The sequence below is a fragment of the Ambystoma mexicanum genome, chromosome 13 (genome assembly GCF_040938575.1).
Source record: "Ambystoma mexicanum isolate Mex_15411 chromosome 13, UKY_AmexF1_1, whole genome shotgun sequence".
NCBI classification, from domain to species: Eukaryota; Metazoa; Chordata; class Amphibia; order Caudata; family Ambystomatidae; genus Ambystoma; species Ambystoma mexicanum.
In genome coordinates, this window is record NC_090938.1 from 690,639,621 (window position 1) to 690,661,833 (window position 22,213).

General features: G+C 47.0%; 1 protein-coding gene across 1 annotated transcript in view; it reads right to left on the minus strand.

Annotated features, from left to right (window-relative positions):
- Positions 1-579: 579 nt before the first annotated feature.
- Positions 580-22,213, minus strand: part of IKZF3 (IKAROS family zinc finger 3) — a 571,204-nt gene continuing 549,570 nt past the window's right edge. Inside the window, exon 8 of the mRNA XM_069634764.1 lies at positions 580-7,310. Within this exon, the coding sequence (XP_069490865.1) occupies positions 6,601-7,310 (710 nt within the window). The 3' untranslated portion in view covers positions 580-6,600. The remainder of the gene's footprint in view (positions 7,311-22,213) is intronic.

Genomic DNA, 22,213 nt, shown 5'->3' on the forward strand with positions numbered 1-22,213 from the left:
TTGGCTTCCTTCTAACTTAATTAAACCAGAGTAGTAATGATGTTCTGAAAAGTTGTGCCTGCCCTAGATTTTTGGTGGTCAGCTAGGGTGGGGCCAGACCATCCTCACTTTGTGGGGAGCACGATGGTCTGTGTGTTACAGTGATGCTTGCTTTGATTGTTCACCTGTGATAATCATCAAATGTAGAACTGTCTTCCACTGACAAGTTGCTGGGGCATGAGTGCTGTCTTGTTTCCTGAATTAGGAAGGCCAATCTTTTTTAATTGCTTAGTTTCCAAAAAACAAATATTTACCTGGAGTCATTTAGTAAGTCTGTTGCAGAAATCAGTACAAATGGCGGCATATAACGTGAATCACTGAAGCCCCATTCTGCACAAGGCGCAGGATGGCCCCTGCAAGTGTGAATGATGGTGAATGGCAGACATCACATTTGGTCCCATATTTCGGCTGTAGCAGGCAACAATGAGACAGACTACCCCATTCCACACAAACAAATTCGTCGAGGAAGGGAGCCTGAAGTCTGTAAACGAATCCTCTATGTCAGGAAACAACTCAGACCCGACACAAATCAAACACATCTTGTTAAAGTTTTATTCTTATAAATATAGGCACATTTAAAAAAAGCATACTTTTCTCTGGCAAAACATTTTTTAACAATGTTCTTTTTTTTTTTTTTTACAAATGTGCTCACACAATTTCATATGCCCAAAGCAGACAATGCTCTTTTTGCTATTCACATGCATTTCCCTTCCCCTGTAGACTCAAAAGCTGCCCGTTGCTACTCTGTTTTTAGTCTTCCGGTATGGTATCTTAGTTTGAAAGCATATCCAGTACTATGGTGGATATGATGCCAATGCAGGGAATGGTGAAGGCCTAAACATTCTGTTGGTTAGTACAATTTATACATTGCAATGACTTCTGCATTAGGTCCACAAAGCCCTTCTTCCAGGTTTGCGGGCCAACCTTCCTTCAGATAGAAAACACTGAAAAGCATTTTTGCTCAGCATGAAAAGAGATTGAATCGGAAGCCCAAGCGCTTTCACAGAACCTGTAGACCATGGGGGCTCACCAACCCTGCTCAGAAGAGTCTTCGGTTATGAGAGCGGTTTACGAAACTGACCCTGCCAAAAAGTGGCTCCAGAAACGTCAAATTCAGATCCCCTTTGCAGTCTGAAGAGACCGGGACTGAGACTAGAGATCCATTTCCTGATCCAAATTAAAAGCCAAATGAAGCTGATAAGATGCACCTTGAATCGGAGGGCAGGGGGAATCACCTGAACACAAGATGCAAGTACTGCTCTCAGGACCTACTTTGGTGGATGCTGGAAAAAGAAATGAACTGCTGAAATATTTTCAGTGGGGAATGTGATGTGCCCCATGGAAGATCAGCCTAACTGTAGGTTGCATAAAGAATAACCCTAATTAAGGACACCAGATGATTGAGGAAACATTGCATTGTAAAGACACAGACAGAAATGAAGCTCCTTTACCAGCCAGTGATCCAGGCAGAGATAAAGATTGATGCTTTGTAGACAAAGATACAAAGCTACTGCTTTCATGAGATAAGAAAACATAAATGCAGAGCTCAAGATAGAAACTTCCTCCAACCAAAAACCACAGGCTTTAACCTACCTGGTGACATGGTAATATGAATCCTCGATAACGATTGGCAGTGTTGCTCTTCCATGATAAAGGGCTGACAAGATCAGGGCTAGAGGACTATTCTGAATGATTCCTTTGGCAAAGGTGGTTTGAAAAAGTGGCAATCGATAATTACTCATAGCCTCATGGTCCTCGTGCGCACTGTGAAAAAGAACCCTGAATCAAATTCACCAAAGGGACCAGTGCTATGCCCCCCAATTTAGGGGGTAACTGGATGCTAAGTAAGAAGAGGGAAGGAGTGGAAACTGTGGGGACTAGAGAACTCAACCACCAACCAGAGAGGTCTTTGGTGAGCAGTATATTGGTTCTGCTTTTGTTTGGTGTCGAGGTTAAAGGTGCTCATGTGGATTTGTGTTGCTTGCATTCCCGACCAGTGGAGGCTCTTACCATGGGTACTCTCTCCCTCCCTGCCTCGTGACACTACAGATGAGGGTCACAAAGTCTTGGGGACCGATCTAGAGAAGATCGCCGAGTTTTGTGACATAACCACCACCGCCTCACACTCAAGCTGATCTATAGATAATGCAAAGAGTTCATGAAGATCAAATGGGGATTGAGAACATAATGGGAGAGGTTAGAGGAGCACAGGAAGGTTTGCCTATGAACCACCATATTAACACTGTTGTTTCTCCTGTCGTCATACCCACGTGGTCCATGGCAGACCAAAAGGAGAACGGAATTGATTGCCTGGTCTACAACACTCACAACATATTCCTTGTGACTGTCTGCTGGAAGACCCACTGAACATTGCAGCAGTGTGTAATTTCACAATCGTGTGTGCCTTGAGAATATATTAGAAAGAATATTGGTAAGTTTCCTTTACCAGGGAATACATGAGGTTCAGTTGATTATCCAGGGAAGCAGAGAAGGGAGCATCAAGGCTCTTTTCCGTCTACTGAGCACTGTCCACACCACTTAATACTAATCTAGGGGTATTAGGAATCACACATGGCATTATCAAGTTCAGCACCAAATTTTGTTTAGACGTTCTTGTTTACCACTGAAGCTGAATGGGATTTCTACCAGATCCCTGAAGCCACTTTCAGCAAATTACCATTTATCGGGAAGTTCAATCTCACCCTGCCCACTGAACATGAATCCCCTGTGTGACTTGAGCGACTTTCCAGTTTTTAGCCCCATCCAAACCATACCAACCCCAAAAGTGCATGACAAAACTTTGCATTCTGATTTTCACTGGTGTCACAGTTAACCTGTGGTTGTTCCAGGAGAGAGGACAGTTGTGTCCCAAAAGGCTTCAAAGGGTCAGGCCAAAGGTCAATCGAGAGTTTTTGTGCTTGAGCAATACACAGCTTGACGGACTGGGAAAGGTGTAACTGGAGACAGGTGCTGGAATTAAGCAATCAAGCTCTTCCAATAGTATGTCATAGCATCAGAGCTCATGATTGTAGGGCATGCATTGGAAAGCTGATTGTCGCCGAGCAGACCCCCTGGCTGTCCCAGACCAGAGAAGTCCCTTGGACATTAGAGAGATCGAATTAATGGTCGAGATTTTAAGCAAAGCCTAGAAATGTCTAACGCAGAGCTAGGGATGTTAAAAGCATTAACAGAACTGACAGTGTACTCTAGATACAGTGAAAAGCAAGCACCCAAATGCTGTACCGATACCAAGAGCGTAGATTTGCAGACAGGACAAGGTGTCAAAAGGTATTTTTTGCTCTGCTTCGTGGGGCGGGGGAAGAGGTAGCTGAAAACCTAAGGCGGGCAACTGAGGCAAGTGAAGTCTAATTATGCAAAGTGCTAGAAAGAAGAAAGCTTCCTTACAGGTTTGCTTATTCTAGCAAACTCCTTCTAGACGAGGGACAGGAGACTCCCGAACTAAGATATATCCATGTTGGAACAGGCGTGAGGGAGAGGTTCCACAATTTGAGTGAACAGGAAATTGTCCCAAAGAGTTCCTTAGAGGTCACCAGTGAAAAGGAGGAGACGGGATCTCAAAGACCAAGAATGTAGTCTAACAGGACGGAGTCTTCTAAAGCTTTCTCCTCCACGCATCTCAAAGGTTGCTTAAGTGTAACAATCCCGAGCAGATCCCAAAGGCTCACAATATGGACAATAACCTGGGTCTTTCTCTTTTTCAGTTTAGAGGTTCTCAAGCATTTTGGTGGCCTTGACCATCCACACACTGAATGAAGGGGCCAAGCGTTTGTCCAGTAATAGAGGTGCATGGCTTATGTTGTAATACCAGATGACTCACCACTGCCTCTGCACTTACTGGATTGATGCCATCCTGAATTGTTACCTGCAGCAGTATAAAACCTTTGGAGTACTCTTGGGTTAATCTGTGTTTAGGTTAAGCTGACACCTCAGGACCGCCCCTGGTCTATGGCGTAACTTCCATTGTTGTGCAGTGCGTATGTGTGTATGCACACATTCACACCTTTGGCGGAACCCTTGCACTGTTAGAGATCAGGCATAATTCCTGATCACAGTAATAGGTTGGCTTGTCTGGCAAGAACAGTCACCTGGATGTAGCCTGGAAGATCCTTTCTTTCTTTCTCAGTGACCCAGATCTTTCGTTCCCAAAGAAGGAAAATTGAAGTGTTCTGTTCACTAATGAAGTGCAAGAGCAAGAGCTTAGAAACAGAGGGAACAAGAGTGCATATGGTGCTCAGGCTCCAAGCCTGTATCAGTGAGATGAACAACCGCCCTCTCAAGACCCTGGAATTCCTTGAGATTAGTAACCTTCAATGCACGTTGGAGCTCAGACAACGCCAAAAGGATGCGTGAGATCAGTGAGAGTGTTGACCTTAAAAGGGCACCCTCTTAAAAAAAGAAAAATGATCAATAGCATGCTCAAAAAAAGCACCTACTGTCTCATCCAGTGAAGCAAAGGATTGGGGGCCAGAAGCTAGAAGTGTGGCCTGGATGACAGCAACACTGCTCAAGCAGCCAAGATTAGATCTTAAGTTTAGCACCTTTTAAGTCTCTTTGCCAATATCCTACTAGGCTTGAGAAAGTGGCTCTGAACACAGGAGTATGACAGGTTTTTAGCATAGGTACAAAAACTTTGGTGAAGACACAGATACAGTCACCAATCTTGGTATGCCAAGGTCACAAATACTATGCTCAATCGGAAATAAGTACATATGCTCTGTTGGGCATGGCAATGCCACATGACAGTGCTGAGGGTGACCTAGGACAGGTATTGTGCTGGGTATGACACAGAGAGGCAGCGTGAGATGTGGTCTAGTGGCTATGCTGCAGAGACGGAACAGGAGGGTTGGGTTATAATGATGGCTTCCTTACCAGGCTAATTTTATCTGGTTCTGGGTAATCCACTTTATCTCCCTGAGACTCAGTTCTCTTATTTGTGGAAAGTGGAAGCACACAGGAAAAGGTTTAGCATCAAGTATAATCAAAAAAGGTTTTCCATATTGTTCATCCTGAAAGCTCCTCAAGGCGATTCAGTTTGTGGTATTGCGCTATGCACAAAGTGTACGCAGCCCTGCCACAGACACGGCGGTGGGTGTAGCACTAGTATGGACATAGTTTGGATATCTCACTAGTAGATACAGTGCAGGGAATGCACAACTGATAGAGACTGCAGTGGCTGTGTTCATGGTACAGAGGCAGCAATGTGTGTCACCAGTAGAGGCAATGCAATGGATGTGTCATCAGTACATACAGTTCCAGTAGATCAGTTACAGGTATACAGTGCAGTGAAGGAGTTGCTGGTACTGAGAATGCAGTGGATGTATACCTGTTAATGATAGTGCAGTGAATGGTTCATTGGTATGAGACCGATATGGACAATGCAGTGGATGTTTCAATGGTACAGAAGACAAGGCAATGTGTGTGTCACCAGAACACACAATGGAGTATCTATGTCACTGGTATGTTGCGTGCAATGGATAAGTCACTGGTGTATAGGAGGTATCACTGGCATGGACAGTGCAGTAGATGTAGCACTGGTACAGACACTGCAGTAGCTTTGTCACAAGTACCGACAGTGCAATGGGAAAATCATCGATATAGGCAGTGCAGTGGATGAGTCACTGGTAGGGAAATCACAGTGTATATGTGACCAGCATGGACAAAGCATATGATCTGTCCCTGGCACAAAGTCTGCAGTGGATCTGCTAAGAGTACAGACAGTGCAATGCATGTGTCATTAGGGCTGACAGTTCAGTGGATAGAGTGCAGATGATGTGTTACTGGCATGGAATTCAGTGCATGTATCACTACAAAGAGAGGAGAGAAGTGAATATGTCTCCGATATAGAGAGTGCAGTTAATTGGTGATTGGTACGGATCACTAGTACAGACAGTACAATGGATGAATTATCAGTATATACAAGACAGTCAGAGTGTCACTGGCACTTATAATGCAGTGGATGTGTCACGGGTTTAAATAGTACAGTATGTGTGTCACTAGTAGAAAGAGTGCAGTACAATCCAGAAATCAAAGAGTTCCTTTCCAGTCTATGGTGAATGCTGAACCTGAAGAGACAAGGCATCATCATGGGCCAGTAACTATGGCTTCTCACAGTCTTTGAGGTCCATTGGCTGGGAAGGGTCTGCATTGGGCACATGAAGCCCAGGCATTTCACGCCACTAACATGGTACAAATATGCTCAGACATGTGTGGCATGTACAAGAATTCCATATCTTTAAGATAGGTAGGACCATCACTGGCTCACCCAAAAGTCATCACCGATTAAGCTCTGGGTCTGAGGCACCAGAATGTACCATCATGAAAAAGGGAGATCTTTTACCCATCCGTTTGCAAACAGAGCAAACACAAGGAACACATTTCCTCCGTAGACAACAGCTTAGCAGGTCACATCTTTGGTAGAAGCCTTTTTATGTACAGTCTTGATAGCTACATGAGGAAGGTTGAGAAGCAGAACACTTTCAGCAAACAAGTTCAGAGATTTGGCAGAGGCAGATGAGAGACCATAGTAAGGAACAGGCACCCCTATTTCAATATGGGCCTGTGCTCCCCCCTTGCGATATGCGAGGAGAACTCGTAGCGGTCATGGCTGCGGTAGCCGCACATGTTGCACTCAAAGGGATCCCGGAAGCCATGACATCCCATGTGAATGGTGAACATGACGTAGTCCAGGAAGAGCACCCGGCAGTGGTCGCAGCGGTACACGCCCAGCACCTCACCATCGCGGCTGGTGACTTTAAAGGCCTCCCGTGCGGAGGCAAGCAGTGGTGGCTGTGCTCCGGCATAGGGACTTGGGATTTCCTTTAGGAGTGGCAGGCCATTGTGACCTCGAGGTGCAAAGGGGTAAGAAGGCAGCGGGAAGCCGTGGCTCGGCCGTTCCTCGTGATTGCTGTCGGTGTCAGTGGAGTCCTGCCCGCTCTGGTTGGGGGAGAGACCCCTCTCGCTGGGGTGTTGCTTTTCCTTCAGGAGATGAGCGTGACTTTTATCCAGGTCTGGCATGGCCCCACTTGGCATTTCATTCCGGGTAAGAGGGATGGGGTAGAGACTGCTCATGACAGGTCCCATCTCTGTGGTTGGGGCTGGCGGAGTGTGCACCAAAGGGCGCAGAGCCTCCACCCCCAGATAGCTGATTGCGTTCAAGGCCTGGTCCATTATGCGCCCCTGCAACAGGTCACACTCCTTCTCGTAAATGAAACTGCTGTTGTAGTTCATATCAAAGCAATGGCGCTTCGGACCTGCAGAATGGAGATAAAAAAGACAGGAGTGACGGAGTGTGAGCATAGGCACGAGATTTCTTGTGGGCAGAGGTGTGATTCGGTGTAAGCAGCTGTATGATCATGTATAGACAGATGTTTGTAAGCAGGAATGGTGTTGTGCGCAAAAAGAGATGGGATTGAGTGTATGCAGAAGTGGCATAGAGCGTATATGTGGGATTGTGTGTAACCAGGTGAGTGGTTGTGTGCAAACAAAAGTGTGGTTGCTGCTAATAGTTTAACTGTATGCATGCGTGCCTGTTTGAAAGCAGCTGCTTTGGGAGTGTAAGTGTGTGTGTGTGTGTGTGCAGTGTGGCTGTATTTAAGCAGGTGAGAGTCTGTGACCTGTATCGAGAACAGCAATGCTCTCATGCTAATTGAGGCCTTGTGGGCATGTAATCACAGAACTAACACACACTTCAAAGCTTCGCCCAATATGAAGACTCCTCATCCAGCTGTAATACAGTAAGGCCTGGCGGAATTGTTGGTGGTGCTATGCCCAGAACCATCCCATGGACTCAGTCAAAAAAGAATCCTGGTGTGTATGTACAGTGATAGAGAACTCATGTATGGTTTAGAGTCATCTGTTGAACACACAGCAATACTGTGCCCATGGAATACAATATATGTGGGCAAATCTCTGCCTTAATGCCAGTAAGACCGAGATCAGTGACATAACACAAAATGTGGGGGCCCCCCTGCGAGCCATGCTGAGCCCCCCCCCAACAAAGCAACAAATGGCGGGTCGCGCCACACTCTGGGCTGGCCTAGATTATCACGTTTGCGAAATACGCACAAATGTGCTGTTGAAGGGGTATGCCACACACTGCACTAGGAGAAAGATATAGATATGTGTTTTAATGCAATATACAGCACACTTTCTGAGAAAAATTTGCTAAAAAGCCAGTGTTTGCAATGGTTTTGTAGAGTAACACCAATCCAATACATGTAAATCACCAACAGTGCACAGGAACATGAATGCTTAGCTATTAAAAATGCCATGCCACAATGAAAACATGTCCAACTGGTTGCACAATGTAGACCAGTGTAATAACATTACAGTAAAGCATGCCAGGCCACATTTAGACATACCTAGACTAGTTGCACCAAACTGCCAGTCGAAGCAATAACACTCATCAAGAAGCAAACACACATTCAAGCCTGCGTCTCTGTGGCCTCTAACAACACAGCCAAACTCTTTAAAATCTGTAAGTAACTGGTCAATCCTGTTGCGGTCTTTACCTCTCCTGTTCCCTCCCAGGCCCTCTGTATGGCTCTGTTCTCTCACTTCTCTGCTAAAACTCAGGAAATCCAGTCCCCCATCTCCTCTTCCTCTCCCTCTCTTCGCCCCCCATTGGCCAGCTCTACTTCTCTTCCTCCTTTCTCCTCTTTCTCTCTGACAAAACCTGATGAGGTTTCTAGGCAAGTCAGATCTATGAAAGTGTTGTCCCCTGCTCCTCTAGAACCATCAAGGACCATATCGACACCCTCGCTCCAGCCTTGGCCAATTTCTGTAATCACTCTTTCAGCACTGGAATGTTCCCCTCTCCCTTGTGCACCCACTTCTCAAGAAGCCGTCTGCCCTTCCTGCCTGAATGGCAAAATATCGACCTAATATCCACCACCCCTTTCCTGGGCAAACTGTTGGAAGAAACTGCCCATCTTCCAGCTTACTCTCCACACTGAATCTGTTGGTTGTCTCCATGACCATCAGTCTGGCTTCAGAGCTGCCAGAGGCATGGAAACTGTTCTCCTGAACACCTGTGAAGATCTGCTCTTTAACCTTGATTACAGCATTCCTTCTGTCCTCATCCTCCTTGATATTTCCTCTGCTTTTGACACGGTCAATCACGCCATCCTGATTAATCGGCTCCATGAGAACCTGGGCATCACAGATCAGGCCCTCGAGTGGCTGACCTCCTTCCTCTTGGACTGCCCTTCCAAGTGCAACTTGGTCCCTTTCTCTCTGCCTCATCTCTCTATACGTCTGTGGCGTTCCCCAGGGCTCCATCCTCTCACCCTGGTTGTTCAATCTCTTCTTGGCCCCTTTGGCCCACCTGAACTCTACCTTCTCCTCTTATCCAGATGACACTCAGGCTCCCCTCAGACTCCTCTCCTCTCTCTCTCATTCCTGACTGTCCATCCATGATTCAGGTTTGGTGCGCATCCACCGATCTCTCCCTTAATGCCAGTAAGATGGAGATCCTTCTCATTGGGACCCCTGCCCCTGCTTTCCCTCTCGCACTCTCTCTGCCCACCTTGGACCCTCTCTCTCCCTTCGCCTTCCTGCGAGGCAAAAAACTTGGTTGTCATCTTTGACTCCACTCTCTCTTTCTCTCCTCACATCTCAGACATCGCCAAGAAGTCCCACTACCAGCTGCTCCTCATCAAAGGGACTCTTCCCTTTCTCACTTTCCCGCAGAAACTCAGTGTCTCCAGTGCCCTGGTTCTCTCTAGGCTGGACTACTGCAACAACCTCTTTCTCAACTTGCTTTCCTCTACTCTCTGCCCTCTGCAACTAATCCAGAAGAGGACTGCAAGACTTATCCTTTGCCTCAAGCCCAGGGATGGTATCTCTCCAGCCCTGAAATCTCTCCACTGGCTCCCAGTTGCTGCAAGGAACAAGTGCAAGACCCTTTGCATTGTCCAGAAAGCTTTCTGGGCCCGGGCCCACACTACATCTATCGCTCTCTTCCAAAATACCTTCCTTCTCAAGCCCTTGGCTTAGCTACCTCCAACTCTCTAAGGGTTAGACACTTCCCCAGGCAGAGAGTGGGGAGGGGGTGGGTAGATCTCTCTCCTATGCAGGTGCTGACCTACCTTTCTGTAGTACCGACTGGTTGATTGGGGTACCCTCGGAGTCTCACTATGTGCAGACTCTTACTTGATCATTCACTCCTGCACTGCCTCTGGGCCTACCACGCACTTAGGAGCTGAACTGTAACACTACAGTCCCTTGTTCTCCTTGCAGTACCACAAGCTGCACTGCCCTGGTTCCACTTACTCAGAGAATTGCTGCCCTGTTTTTCCCTCCCCTCTCCCTTGCACTTCCCCCCTCCTTTTCCCCTTGCACTTCTCGTTCTCACACCTGCACGATCTGAATGACACAAAGCCTAGTAAATCGTTTGTCTTGTCCTCCCTCTCTCTTCCCTCCCGTATCTTGTCGCGCCTAGAAACACTTGTGTACAGGTGCGTTATAAATGACTTATATCATATTATTTTATCAAAGATGCCTAGAAAAATATACAATTCCCCAGTAAGAAACAACTAGTAGGCAGCACCCAAATGCCAGTCTAGCCAGGTAATTACACTTAGCAGGATTTCTTTATCAGAAATGCCCAGTTATTAAAAAAAGTCATACCAAACTGAGGAATGACTAGACTGGCTGCACCAAAATGCCTCTCTAGCCCCTAATGCCACATATCATGCCTGCTTAGACTGGACATGGACAACCATTATGATTTGTCACACAATTCAACCCCCCCACAAACATCCCCTCTCCCTCCCACCCTTACCCCAACCTCAAAAATCAGCTCCTTGGCCCAGAATTACCTCCACGTCCCTCTTCCTTGTCCCAGAGCTCACATATGAGGCTCCTTCACTCATAGGTAAGTACTGGGATGAGGAAGAGTGGGACTAGGAGTAATGAACATTACAGGTAGCTAAGTGAGGCATTACCTCCATGTACCTCTACCTCATCCCAGTACTTGTGTATGAAGCAGAATGCCTCATACACAAGTAGTGGGATGAAAAAGAATAGGGCTAGGAGTAAAGAAGATTACCAACAAGTAATCAAGGCATTAAACACAAGTAGTGGTGCAACACCATTGAGTTGACTGGGATTCAGCACTCCTCCCCCCTGAAATATTGGGCTATGTTGACTCGAGCTGGCTGACCTTCAGGGCAGTTGCTGGACAGAACAGGACAAAGATGTTAAACGGCACCTGGGTTTTGCTGTTAACAAGAGCCCAGCAATTACTAACATAAAGCATTTCACTGTTAGTACCTGCATTCAAATGCCAATCTTTTTAGTCAATTGAAATCGTGATGTGGATTTAGTACTTGCATGCCAGGGGAGTGATTGGAAGGGTAGAGAGGGAACAGGAGACCACTTAATTCTTGTAGCAGTCCATAAGTGGGAGCTTTAAACATTAAAGGAGAGAGTTAACTGCCTGTATCATTGAAGCTGCACTAGAATAGTCTCATTAAAATGCGTAAAGAAGTTAGATGCCCCCACACAAATAAGATTGCCTCTAACCCACCGCCCGTGAAGTTAGCGCCTCTCCCAACATTTGAAGGGTTAGCCCCCCCGAAATGTAGGTTTTGTTGCACCCCTGAACACAAGCATACACACCATTCACCATATACACACATGCACACCCAGCCATCCATACATATAAGTGTGCACCCTTTCACCATACAGGCACACACACCCAGGCACCCACCCGTACATTTAAGTGTGCACCCTTTCACCATACACTCACACAAGCAGCCACCTATACATTTAAGTGTACACCCTTTCACCATGCAGGCATACCCAGGCAGTCACCCGTACATTTAAGTGTGCACCCTTTCACCATACACTCAAACACGCACCCGTCATGAGATTAAGGGGAGTCCTATTACTTCAAGAAGAAATTGTTTCTTTTTGAAGTCACGTTGACTTCATAAAGAAATTATTTCCTTTAAGGACTGAACCATAACAGAAATAATTTCTTTATGAATGCAGAGTGACTTCAAAAAGATACTGGGGTCATTATGACCCTGGCAGTATCCATGCAGGTAAATACCGGCACGGCTGCCGCTGGAGTCATGAATTTTCCAATGCCAGGGAATGGGCAATTACCGGTGCATTACAGCCCTGGCAGACCCGGTAATTGCCCATTCCCAGGCGTTGGAAAATATTACTCCCCATTCCCATTTGAGTCCTACTGGACCCAATGGGAATGGGGAGGCCGGATACACCGACCCCATGACATGGAGGCCTCCAGGCTAGGGTTTTCCATTGCATGGGGCAAGGGGATCCCTGGGACTTCAAAAAGAAAGTTTCTTTTTGTAGTTACTCTGCCTTCAAAAAGACATTATGTCTGTTACAGAAATAATGTCTTTATGAATGCAAAGTGAAATCAAAAAGAAGTTTCATTTTTTTTCTCTCCAAGTGGGGCCCCCTCCCAGGACATGCGCTGGTGGGGCCCCCCACCCACAGGGGCTGCGGGGGCCTCCGTTACGCCAGTGACCGAGATCCTTCTCATTGGGATCCGGCCCCTGCTTTCCCTCTCTCACTCTGGCTGCCCTCTTCCTTGGCCTTCCTGTGATGCTAAAAACCTGGGTGTCATCTTCGACTTAACTCTCTCCTTCTCTCCTCACATCACGGACGTTGCCAAGAAGTCCCACTACCAGCTGCACCTCCTCAGAGCTATTCTTCCTTCCCTCACCTTCCCCCAGAAGATCACCACCTCCAGAGCCCTGGTTCTCTTTAGGCTGGACTACTGTAACAGCCTCTTTCTCATTCTGCATTCCTCTACTCTCCGCCCTCTGCAACTAATCCAGGAAAGGACTGCAAAACTTGTCCTTGTCCTCAAGCCCAGGGACCGTTTCTCTCCAGCCCTGAAATCTCTCCACTGGCTCCTGGTGGCTGCAAGTATCAAATTCAAGACCCTTTGCATCGTCCACAAGGTTTTCTGGGGCTGGGGTCCGCACTACATCCAACTCTCTCTTCCTAAACACCTTCCTTCTTGAGCCCTTTGCTCAGCCACCTCCAACTCTCTGAGGGTCAGACGCTTCTCCAGGCAGAGAGTAGTGGGTAGATCTCTCTCCTCTGCAGGTGCCTACCTCTGGAATGGCCTCCCCGCCCCTCTCAAACTTAAGCCAGACCACCTGAAGTTCTGGAAGCAGCTCAAGACCTTCCTCTTCGCTTCTGCTTCCCCTCCCCCTCTCTCTCCCCTGCTGAGTAACCTGAAGGTGGCGGTGACTGGCTGCCTGGCTACCCTCAGAGTCTCACGGGTACCAGGCCCCCCTTGACCAGCAGCTCCTGCACTGCCTCCAGGCCTAACATGCACTTAGGGGCCTTATCTGGAACCCTACAGTCCCCTACCTCCTTGCACTTGCCCAGAGCCGTGCTGCCCTGTCTGCACTTACTTACAGCATTGCTGCCCCGATTGCACTTCCTCCTTCCCTCCTCATGGCACTTCCCCTCTCCCTGACTCTGCACTCTGCATCTTGCACTTGCAGATCTGAATGACACAGGCCTAGTAAGATCATTTGTTTTGTCCACCCTCTGTCTTCCCGCCCATGTCTTGTCACACCTAGAATCACCTGTGAACAGGCGCATTATAAATGACTTATATCATATCACCGTCTAGACAAGTGAACTTCAGAATGACAGAACATCGCTCACGGATCATCACAGGTAACATAAATGCCATTCTAGTTGAACATTATTTAGCTCTAGGTTACTCTAAAGATGATATAAAATGGCTGGTCCTTGAAAAAGTCACACATAACCCAAGAGGACGTAATATCGATTTTACACTTGCGAGAGGGAACATATTTTGATGTGTAGGTTACAATCATTTGTAAATGGTCTTAACAACCAAGAAGAGTGGCATACTTGGGGCTGCGTTTAGGATAATACATTCCTTCGCTAATCAATTCTGAAATAGTTTGCATTCATTGTATTTTACATCATTGCCCCCACAGAAAATTATATTGAGACTATACCTGGACATAATCCACTTTCTATTGCCATGACAATGTGCCTCTAGTTCAATAGATTCATGCAGAACAAGATGGCGGCAAAATCTCATGACTTTTTAACTGAGGGGCCATGGTTTGGGACTGCGAGCGGTGCATGGTAAGGGAGCCGGAGTGATCGTTAATGGAGCCAGAGAGGTCGAAAGCACACCGATCATGAGTGTTTCAAGACTATAATTGACTTAATCACAAGCTGCACGTTCAACAAAGCCTGCGATTGTAGCGCTCACGTTCAAGTTGACAAGCATGGTACACCCGGCCATACAATTAAACTGTCAGCATTAATACGGTACCATTAGCGATTGTGTGCTCATGGTTAAGAAAGGCTGTGCAGAGTATTGCCAGCTGGTGCTGCAGAGAAAGAAATTAGGACGTTAATACATTAGTAAGTAAAAAATGTCAATTGAGAGCGTATGTAGATGCAATTTGTAATTAGATTCTGATCACCAACTATATTGTTTTAGGTTCATTGTTTCATCAAAATAAGGATATAGAGCAGCCAGTTTAAAGTAACAGGTATATCTTAGTATATTATGGTGCTCACAGTTGAGGTGATGGGTGTGGATTCACAGCGTTCTGGGTAGACCAAGGACAAATATTAATGTTACCATGAAACAGTGGATTTTTTAACACTAGGCTTTTGTTGTTTGGAGACTTAAATATGTCACCATTGAAACTTAGTTGATTTTATTTGGAGCATTAAAGTATGGCATGGTTTGTGTTTACTGCAGGTTCTTTGTCCCGATGAAGACGTTCTTATGATTTCAAGCGGAGAGCGTCAAAGCTAGTTTTTCATGTATTATAGATGTGACCAGCAGGTTTTGCGGTCAAAGTCATGGCTACTTGGTAATAACAAGACTTTTGCAGTTACATGATGTACAATGCATGGCAATAAGGAATGTCAGAGAAAGTGCAACTAGACAACTGTGTTAGGTACAATAAGTGACTATGTTGCGTTCACCATATTGCTACAACTAATTTGTGGATTTGGTATCGTTTCAATTCATTTATTTTGTGTACATTGATATTTAATAATTAGTATTGCATTGTTTAAATACGAGTGTGAATGGTATGACTGTATGGTGGAATGTTGTTAAAATTGATTGTGTTCATTTTAGATCACTATATGAAATGTATGTGACATTATCAGTTGTTTCATGAGCAATAAAACACAGTTGTTTTGGGTTATATCTTGTTATGACGTTCCTGTGGGTTTGACACAGCACTGTGCTATTTTCCGCTCCCAGGGACCAGATGGATGCATTCTGGATATTGACTAGGTTGTTATTCATCTCACGTGTGAGCTTTCTTTATGTGGTTGATCACAAGGCAGTGACAGGACTTTGACACACACACTTTTCCAGCAGCTGTCATATTGTTCTTCTATCATCTTATCACAAAACTAACATATTCGCCTCCTCTCTCTCCAAACTAACACCTCCTTGACCTCTCTTACAGAGTCTGGCCCCTCTCACCTGCTATTGCCGCAAGGTGTGTGGGAAGAGTAGTCGTCGAGCAGGAATGGCGTGTTTGATTCTACGGCAACACCATGCATGTTCCGTATCGCACCTTTCTTGCCCTATGCAGCTCCCTTTTGTGAGGCAATATCAGAGCCAGAACCCATCTTGGTTGCTCATGTGCGCTCACTACTCTGCAGAGTCAGTTTCTGATTCACAATTCCTTACATCCACAAACAGGAACCTTGGATCTCTTTGTCCTGCCGGGTCAGTCTACCTGTGAGTATTGCTTGCAGAACCCCAGATGCCCCAGAGACTTAGCTTGAGCTCTTTAAGAAGCCATGCTGACATTTAGGCACTTGCACAAAGTTCCCACCAAGCTTGTAGGCAGAGGCGTTGCTAGGGGGGGGCTATGGTTGTAGCCCCGGATAGAAGCTGAGGTGTTACAACCAAATAGGCTAGCTAGCCCCCGTCCCGCCAGTCCCAAAATAAGCATAGCCCCAGATCTTTTCCCGACCTAGCAATACCCCTGCTTGTGTGGGAGACTAGGGGGATCCTCCCCACGCCACCTCGGGTCCTGCATCATGTAGTGGGTGGCAAGCCCTGGCCCCCTTGATCATACCACCCCAAAGCCTCAGAGCAATGAGGGCACATCTTAACATGGTTAAATACTGATACAATAGAGTTTGCATTGAGCCGGTGCCTGCTGCCAACAGATGAATGTGTAATCTTAGATGTGCTGCCAACAGTTTGGCCCCAATCGAGGTAATTCCCTATTTCAGTCATACTCTTTCAATCGAGCAGGCACTGCATAGACCTAATTCCCTCAGAGCCCTTTCTTCACTTTTCTTTTCATTGCAAAAGGCCCTATTTGGTGAGCCTCAAATCTCCATTCCATAAAGTATCAAATGAGCATCCTTAGCCTCTTAGACAGGAAACTTAGAACAACAATGCACTTGTCAAACAAGAGATTTTGCAGGTCAATTCACACCAATGTTCACTCCAGCTTAAGCCGTTTTCATAACCAAACCCAAAAATGTAACTATCCACTTTTCACAATCTTTCTTTGTCCATCCACCAACTGGAATGACAATGTCGATACCTACTGTTGGTTGAGTCCTCTCTGGCTGCCCAGCTGGGGTGCTGTCCTCATGAGATATCATGCTCTAGGTCCACACAGCTTGGTTGCAAGCTTTCTGCGTCAACTTGTCCAAGAGACCTTCTGTCTGTGGGCTGGAACCTCTTAGCTCTGCATGTGGGGAGATTGGGTTTGGAGTCCTTCAACCAGGGAGCTCTTTGCCCAGTCTAAGTCTTGCCCATGACCAGGCACATCCACTACACTGCCATGCCACATTTTCGTTCCACCACCGTCCTGAGATCCACAGCTTTAAATCTGCATCTCTCCACTAAACCAAGATCACCCTTCCCGGTTTTCACTCTCTCACTAACTTTACATTCCTCCTTGGTTTCCACTCCTGCTTCCAGGCACCGCTCCACCCCCCTTCCACCAACGCTATATGGATGTTCCTTTATCACCTCAAATAGCTTTCCAACACACTCCTCTTGATCTTGCCCAACCTATTCCAATATCTCCCCAACTCCCTTCAACAACTCTCCCGCCTCCCCCACTCTCCTCCAATAAACCTCCACTCTCCTCCAGGGACCCTAGCGTCTCCTACTTCTGTTTCCCAACCTCCTCCAATAAATCTCAATTCCATCAGAAATTCCTCACTGTCCTCCTTTTGATTTCTCAAAACCTCCCCCGAAAGTCCTTCCACCTCATACAACACTTCTCCACCTTCCTTCTCCTAATGATTCCCAACCTCACTCTTCCTTCTCTGCTACTTTCTGCTCCTCTGGTCTCTTCCTCCAGTCTCTGCCCCTCTTACGCCTTCTGCTCGCCAACACGCTCCAAATGCTGTCCTTCCTCCTCTCCAACAACCCACAAACTGGGCTGTTTGGAATGGCTTTTTATGGTGTCTTGGCCCCACCCCGGGTTGGCTCACTGGTCATTGGCTTGCACCTGGATCCCAGAGTGGTACCTGAGTTGTGATTGGTTAGCCTCTGGTACCTCCCACTGGGGCCTGCCTTGTGAGACAAAGGTTATAAGAAGGGGGCCAGCATCTCGAAGCTATTGTACATTGCGGTCCCAGCACTAAGTGGATTATGTACGAGTATACATGTGAAAATCCTAGAGGGACTCACATTTCTCCCTGGGTAGTTGTGAGGCCAGGCCTGGGTAGTTTGCGGATCTCATCTCGCAGAACCAAAACTGTACTGATGGCTCAAACTGAAAGTCCAGGGGCGCTGCAGCAGATTTGCAGTTCTGTGGGGGTGTAGGCAAACTTGTAGGAGCCCACCGGGTTTTTTCCCCCACAAGGCCGATTGTCCCCGTATTCATTCCTTTCAAATTTAAAAGGACCAGAACAAATTACCTGAGGGACATGAGTGTATGCTTGAGTTTCTCTAGCCCTAACCATCAAGGGGTTTGGCTCTCCAGAGGATTAAGGAATTTATTTTGGTGATAATTGTGGGATGGGTAGTTGACTTGTGAAAGCGGGCGCAATGGAATTTGCATATACCTCCTCTGGGGCTGCAATCCTGCAAAGTGGGGGATGCCTCCTGAGACCAAGGAACTGTTGGCACCTATAGCCAAGCAGGAGATTCGTCACACTGCCCGTTACCATTTTTTGTTTTTGTCTCTTAACAACATGGTTGAGTATCACAACTGATTATTTTAAACCAATGCTTGTCTGATCTAATAAGACTGCGTACTTGGCATAAGTGAAGTGACAGGATCCCCTGCTTGGCTAAAGGTGCCAGCAGTGCTTGGGCCTTAGGGTCCAGGGATCCTTCTATGCTTCAGGATGGGGGTTGGGGGGGGGCAGAAGAAGTATAAGGGGTATTCCCTCTGACCATGCACTGTGGCACATTCACTTAGCAGGGTACTGTCAGATGAAAACTACTAATCTAAAAAAATCCTGGTCTCATGGCCATACCACTAGAACACAGACTCACTTGTTTGGATCTGAACCACTCTAGGGTTAAAGTCAGCAGGAGGCATACATCCATGCCCCTGAGGGAAAATGCATGAGTCCCTTTAAATGGGAAAAACATGCACGTGGATGCCAACAGTCTGTGGAAGCAGCCCTGGTGCCTCCTGTGGGTTTGTCTATACCACACAGGGATCACATGCCTGTTGCCATGTTCTCAAATTCACAAACAACAACAAAACCGGATCTCGTGAGAGCAACAAACCCGACAGCGGGTCCGCAGATGCAGAAAGCCCAAATGCTATGACAACGATGAGGATGAGGTCAGCCTTGGCCTAATGATGCCCTGGGAAGAATTTCCAGATGCCCTAGGAATCCTTTAGACAGGCATACTCACCCCTTCCATTTGGCACCAGAGACTGCAACATCCAGGCTTACAGGACAGATCAGACCAGTCTAATGGAAATCCAAATGACTGCACCCCTACTTACAGCCTCTACCTCACTAGCAGGGCCCTCAGGGAAAATCTAGGAAATAGCCCGTCCCAAGAAGTACCCCCCTAAGCTCCAGGTGGCAGCCAATGGTCAGAGTCACCTCTGGTGGGGTGTAAGGAAGACATGGTACCAAACAGTGAAGACAGACACAAGTGATCACAGTTCAAGGGTGTTCAGTAACTTCAATGGGTGGTTAAATGCCTACCTAACCCTAAATCTAATGATGGGGGCAAGCTACGACCATCAAATAATAATAATGCAGTCCTAGCGGAGTACCTGTCAAAATAAAAGGGCCTATACTAATAAACCTATTGCCAATCCTTACTTCTAAATATAAATGGTGTGGGACAATAATTTATGCAAAAAGAAAAGTATTCAAGAAATGATATGTCAGGGTAGTTGAGCAGTTGGCTTCACTTTCCCACGTTTTCAGCATGGGACAAGGCGGCACGCCTGAGATTTGCACACACTCTGGCTTCTCTGTCCCAAGGATACAGTTCAAAGCATAGGTATCAGGGCCTTCTGTGCCACTGCCACAAGGATACAGTTCAAAGCATAGGTATCAGGGCCTTCTGTGCCAAAGTCTCTTTACCATTCAAAGTCTCTTATTTGCAGAGGGCCTGGCGTAACAAACAAGGATTAGAGTTCCTTTCTTCCAGGTTTTTTACATTCACAAGTTCTCAGGTTCACTATACACCATGGGTCTCTCTCCTTCGGTTTTTGGGCCCCCTTTAACACAATATTCACAATTGGTCTCCCTCAATCAGGCTCGGACAACGAATCTCCCTCATTCGGGCTCGGACCCCTTTAACACAATTGGTTTCCCTCAATTGTGCTCAGACCACAGATCTTCCTCATTCAGGCTCGCAACCTTTAACACAATGTTCTTAATTGGTCTCCCTCGTTCGGGCTCAGGCCGTGTAAAAAAATTGAAGACTTTCGATTGTGCAATGGATTTCTCTTAAACCATCGCAGGACCACTTCGATTCACTTCATTTCTCATCCTCATCTTTTACTTTTACTTTTTTAATCACTTTTAGCTGGACACCTTACAGAGGCCTTCGACTGAGCACCCTCGTGGTGCCAGACCACTCTCTCACGGGTGTTCTATCTTTCTTCTCTTAGTTCAAACTTCCATCACCAATTCAGCTTTCTTCACGTCTTTCATCACACGGGTTACAAATCTTCCTTATTGTGCTCTTTATACAATGTTGCCGCTTGCAACCATGACTTCAACACAGACCGGTCTTGCATCCGTCTCCCCAACTTACCGCCTTTGTTAATCTTAATGGTGCTGCTTTAATCTTGGAGCCAAGGACGGTACCACAGCAGCTGCTGCTCCTCCCCGACTCGATCATCCATGCAGGAGGGCCCCGGGTATCTCCGACACACAATGCAGGATTCTTTAGTCTTTTTTCCTGGCCTTTCGATCCAAAGGACTTTTGAAAGTAACGGTTTTCTGCCGGAAAGGTCAAGGGTATCTCCCTCCTGGTTGTAACGCTCACCTGGTATCCACAGGGAAGTCACTCAGCCTGTTCTGACCTCTTACAACCTCGAACCCTTCCCTGGAGTCTACTCGACTGGAGACTGGGCCTGAAACACAGGATTGGTAGAGTTTAACTCCCTATTGTCACTGTGTGCTTGAACCCCTTCTTCCGCGGGGTCCAACCCCTCCCTTTGATCCACAGCTCACCTTGTTTTCTTGGAAAGTGTGCTCTCCATCCTGCTTTCAGCGCAGGGGCGCGTTGATTGATGCGGGCTTGTTGCTGCCTAGTTACTTCACTGGCAAGAGTCCGACAGGTAAGTATAGGGATGGCGACATGCTGCTGAGATGAGTAGCGCTGACGGTCAGTGAGAGCGTGATGCGCGATGCGACCCTTTCGTATTTGTATTGAACTGAGTTCTTTTTCTGTGTCTTTTAGGTGCCGCGATGTTTTCAGCGTGGATGCCGGTTATGAAGAAGAAATGCGGTGAGTAAGCGCGTTATGCAGCGCCTCTAGATGTTTCCACGCTAACCTGGAGTGTCTTTTCCCTCTTGCAGATGGATGAGAAGTTCCGGAGTCAGAGTTCCCCCAGAGCAGCTGGGATTCAGGTAAGCGTTTGAAGCTCGTACAGTCTTTTAAAAAAATAAGCGAAGATTTGCTGAATGCTTACTAGTGCCTTTTTTTCTGTTCTTTTCCCTTTTCCTTAGGAAGCGGCGTGCCGGGATGGGAATGACACCGCCGAAGATGCCCGCAGAACAGAAGGAGCGATGAATGATGGGCAGAAGCGCCGCAAAGTAAGGCTGTTCTTAACGGTGTTCTTGTTCTTGCAGGAGCTGAGCGCAGAAGAAAGATGCAGGCCTACTGGAGACCGATCCGAACACGGTGAGTGTCACGCTGCAGGTGCAGAAAACACAAAGCATGTTTCTCAGCCTGGGCGTCGCTTAAATAGCCTCTGGCTGGGTATCACAGGTGTCTCTGGGCTGAACCACACCCAAAAGACTAGACTGCACATGCAGTTCTGGGAACCGAAATATGTAGGGGCATCCATCTTGTCCACATCAATGCACTACAAGTCCAATCCCCAATGTTATCCTATGGGAGTGCGTGAGTCTGGTGCCACAAGCGCCAAGTCTGACTCCAAGTGGGTCTTTGGAGGGATGGAGAGGCCCTTGAGGGCCATGTAGGTGATTGTGGCCTGGCTCCAACCTGACATCTTGGAGGGCTGGGGACATGAGGGGCAGGAATCTTGACACTGGGTCACCCTTCTTGGTTTGCTGTCTTTCTCCCCTCGTTCAACTGTAGTCTCAAAAACACTCTTTGTTCATGTGCTTTGCCTCGGTCAGAGTGCGCTCTCGTGCTCCGCCTTTTATCCATGTGGAGAAGCTTAATGGGAGTCAGGTGTGAGTAGTTGCCATTAACTGCCTGAAGTTGCCTGACCATAGTAGAGGGACATGTCAGGTACAATGCTCGGGTCTGAGTCTGTTTTCTCCCAGACCAGGCTGTCTGTGTGAAAGTGTTTGTGTAGGGAAAGGGGTGGGGGTAGAGTTCCTAAATATCTGACTGGATAGGATGGGGTAAAGGAGTTACAGGGAAGGGGAATCCACATCTCGCCATCAGGTGTCCCACTTGCACTCCCTGAAGACCCCTCACCCAGGTGATCCTCCTGCACTGGTCCACCCCCAGGAACTGGATCCAAAAGTGATG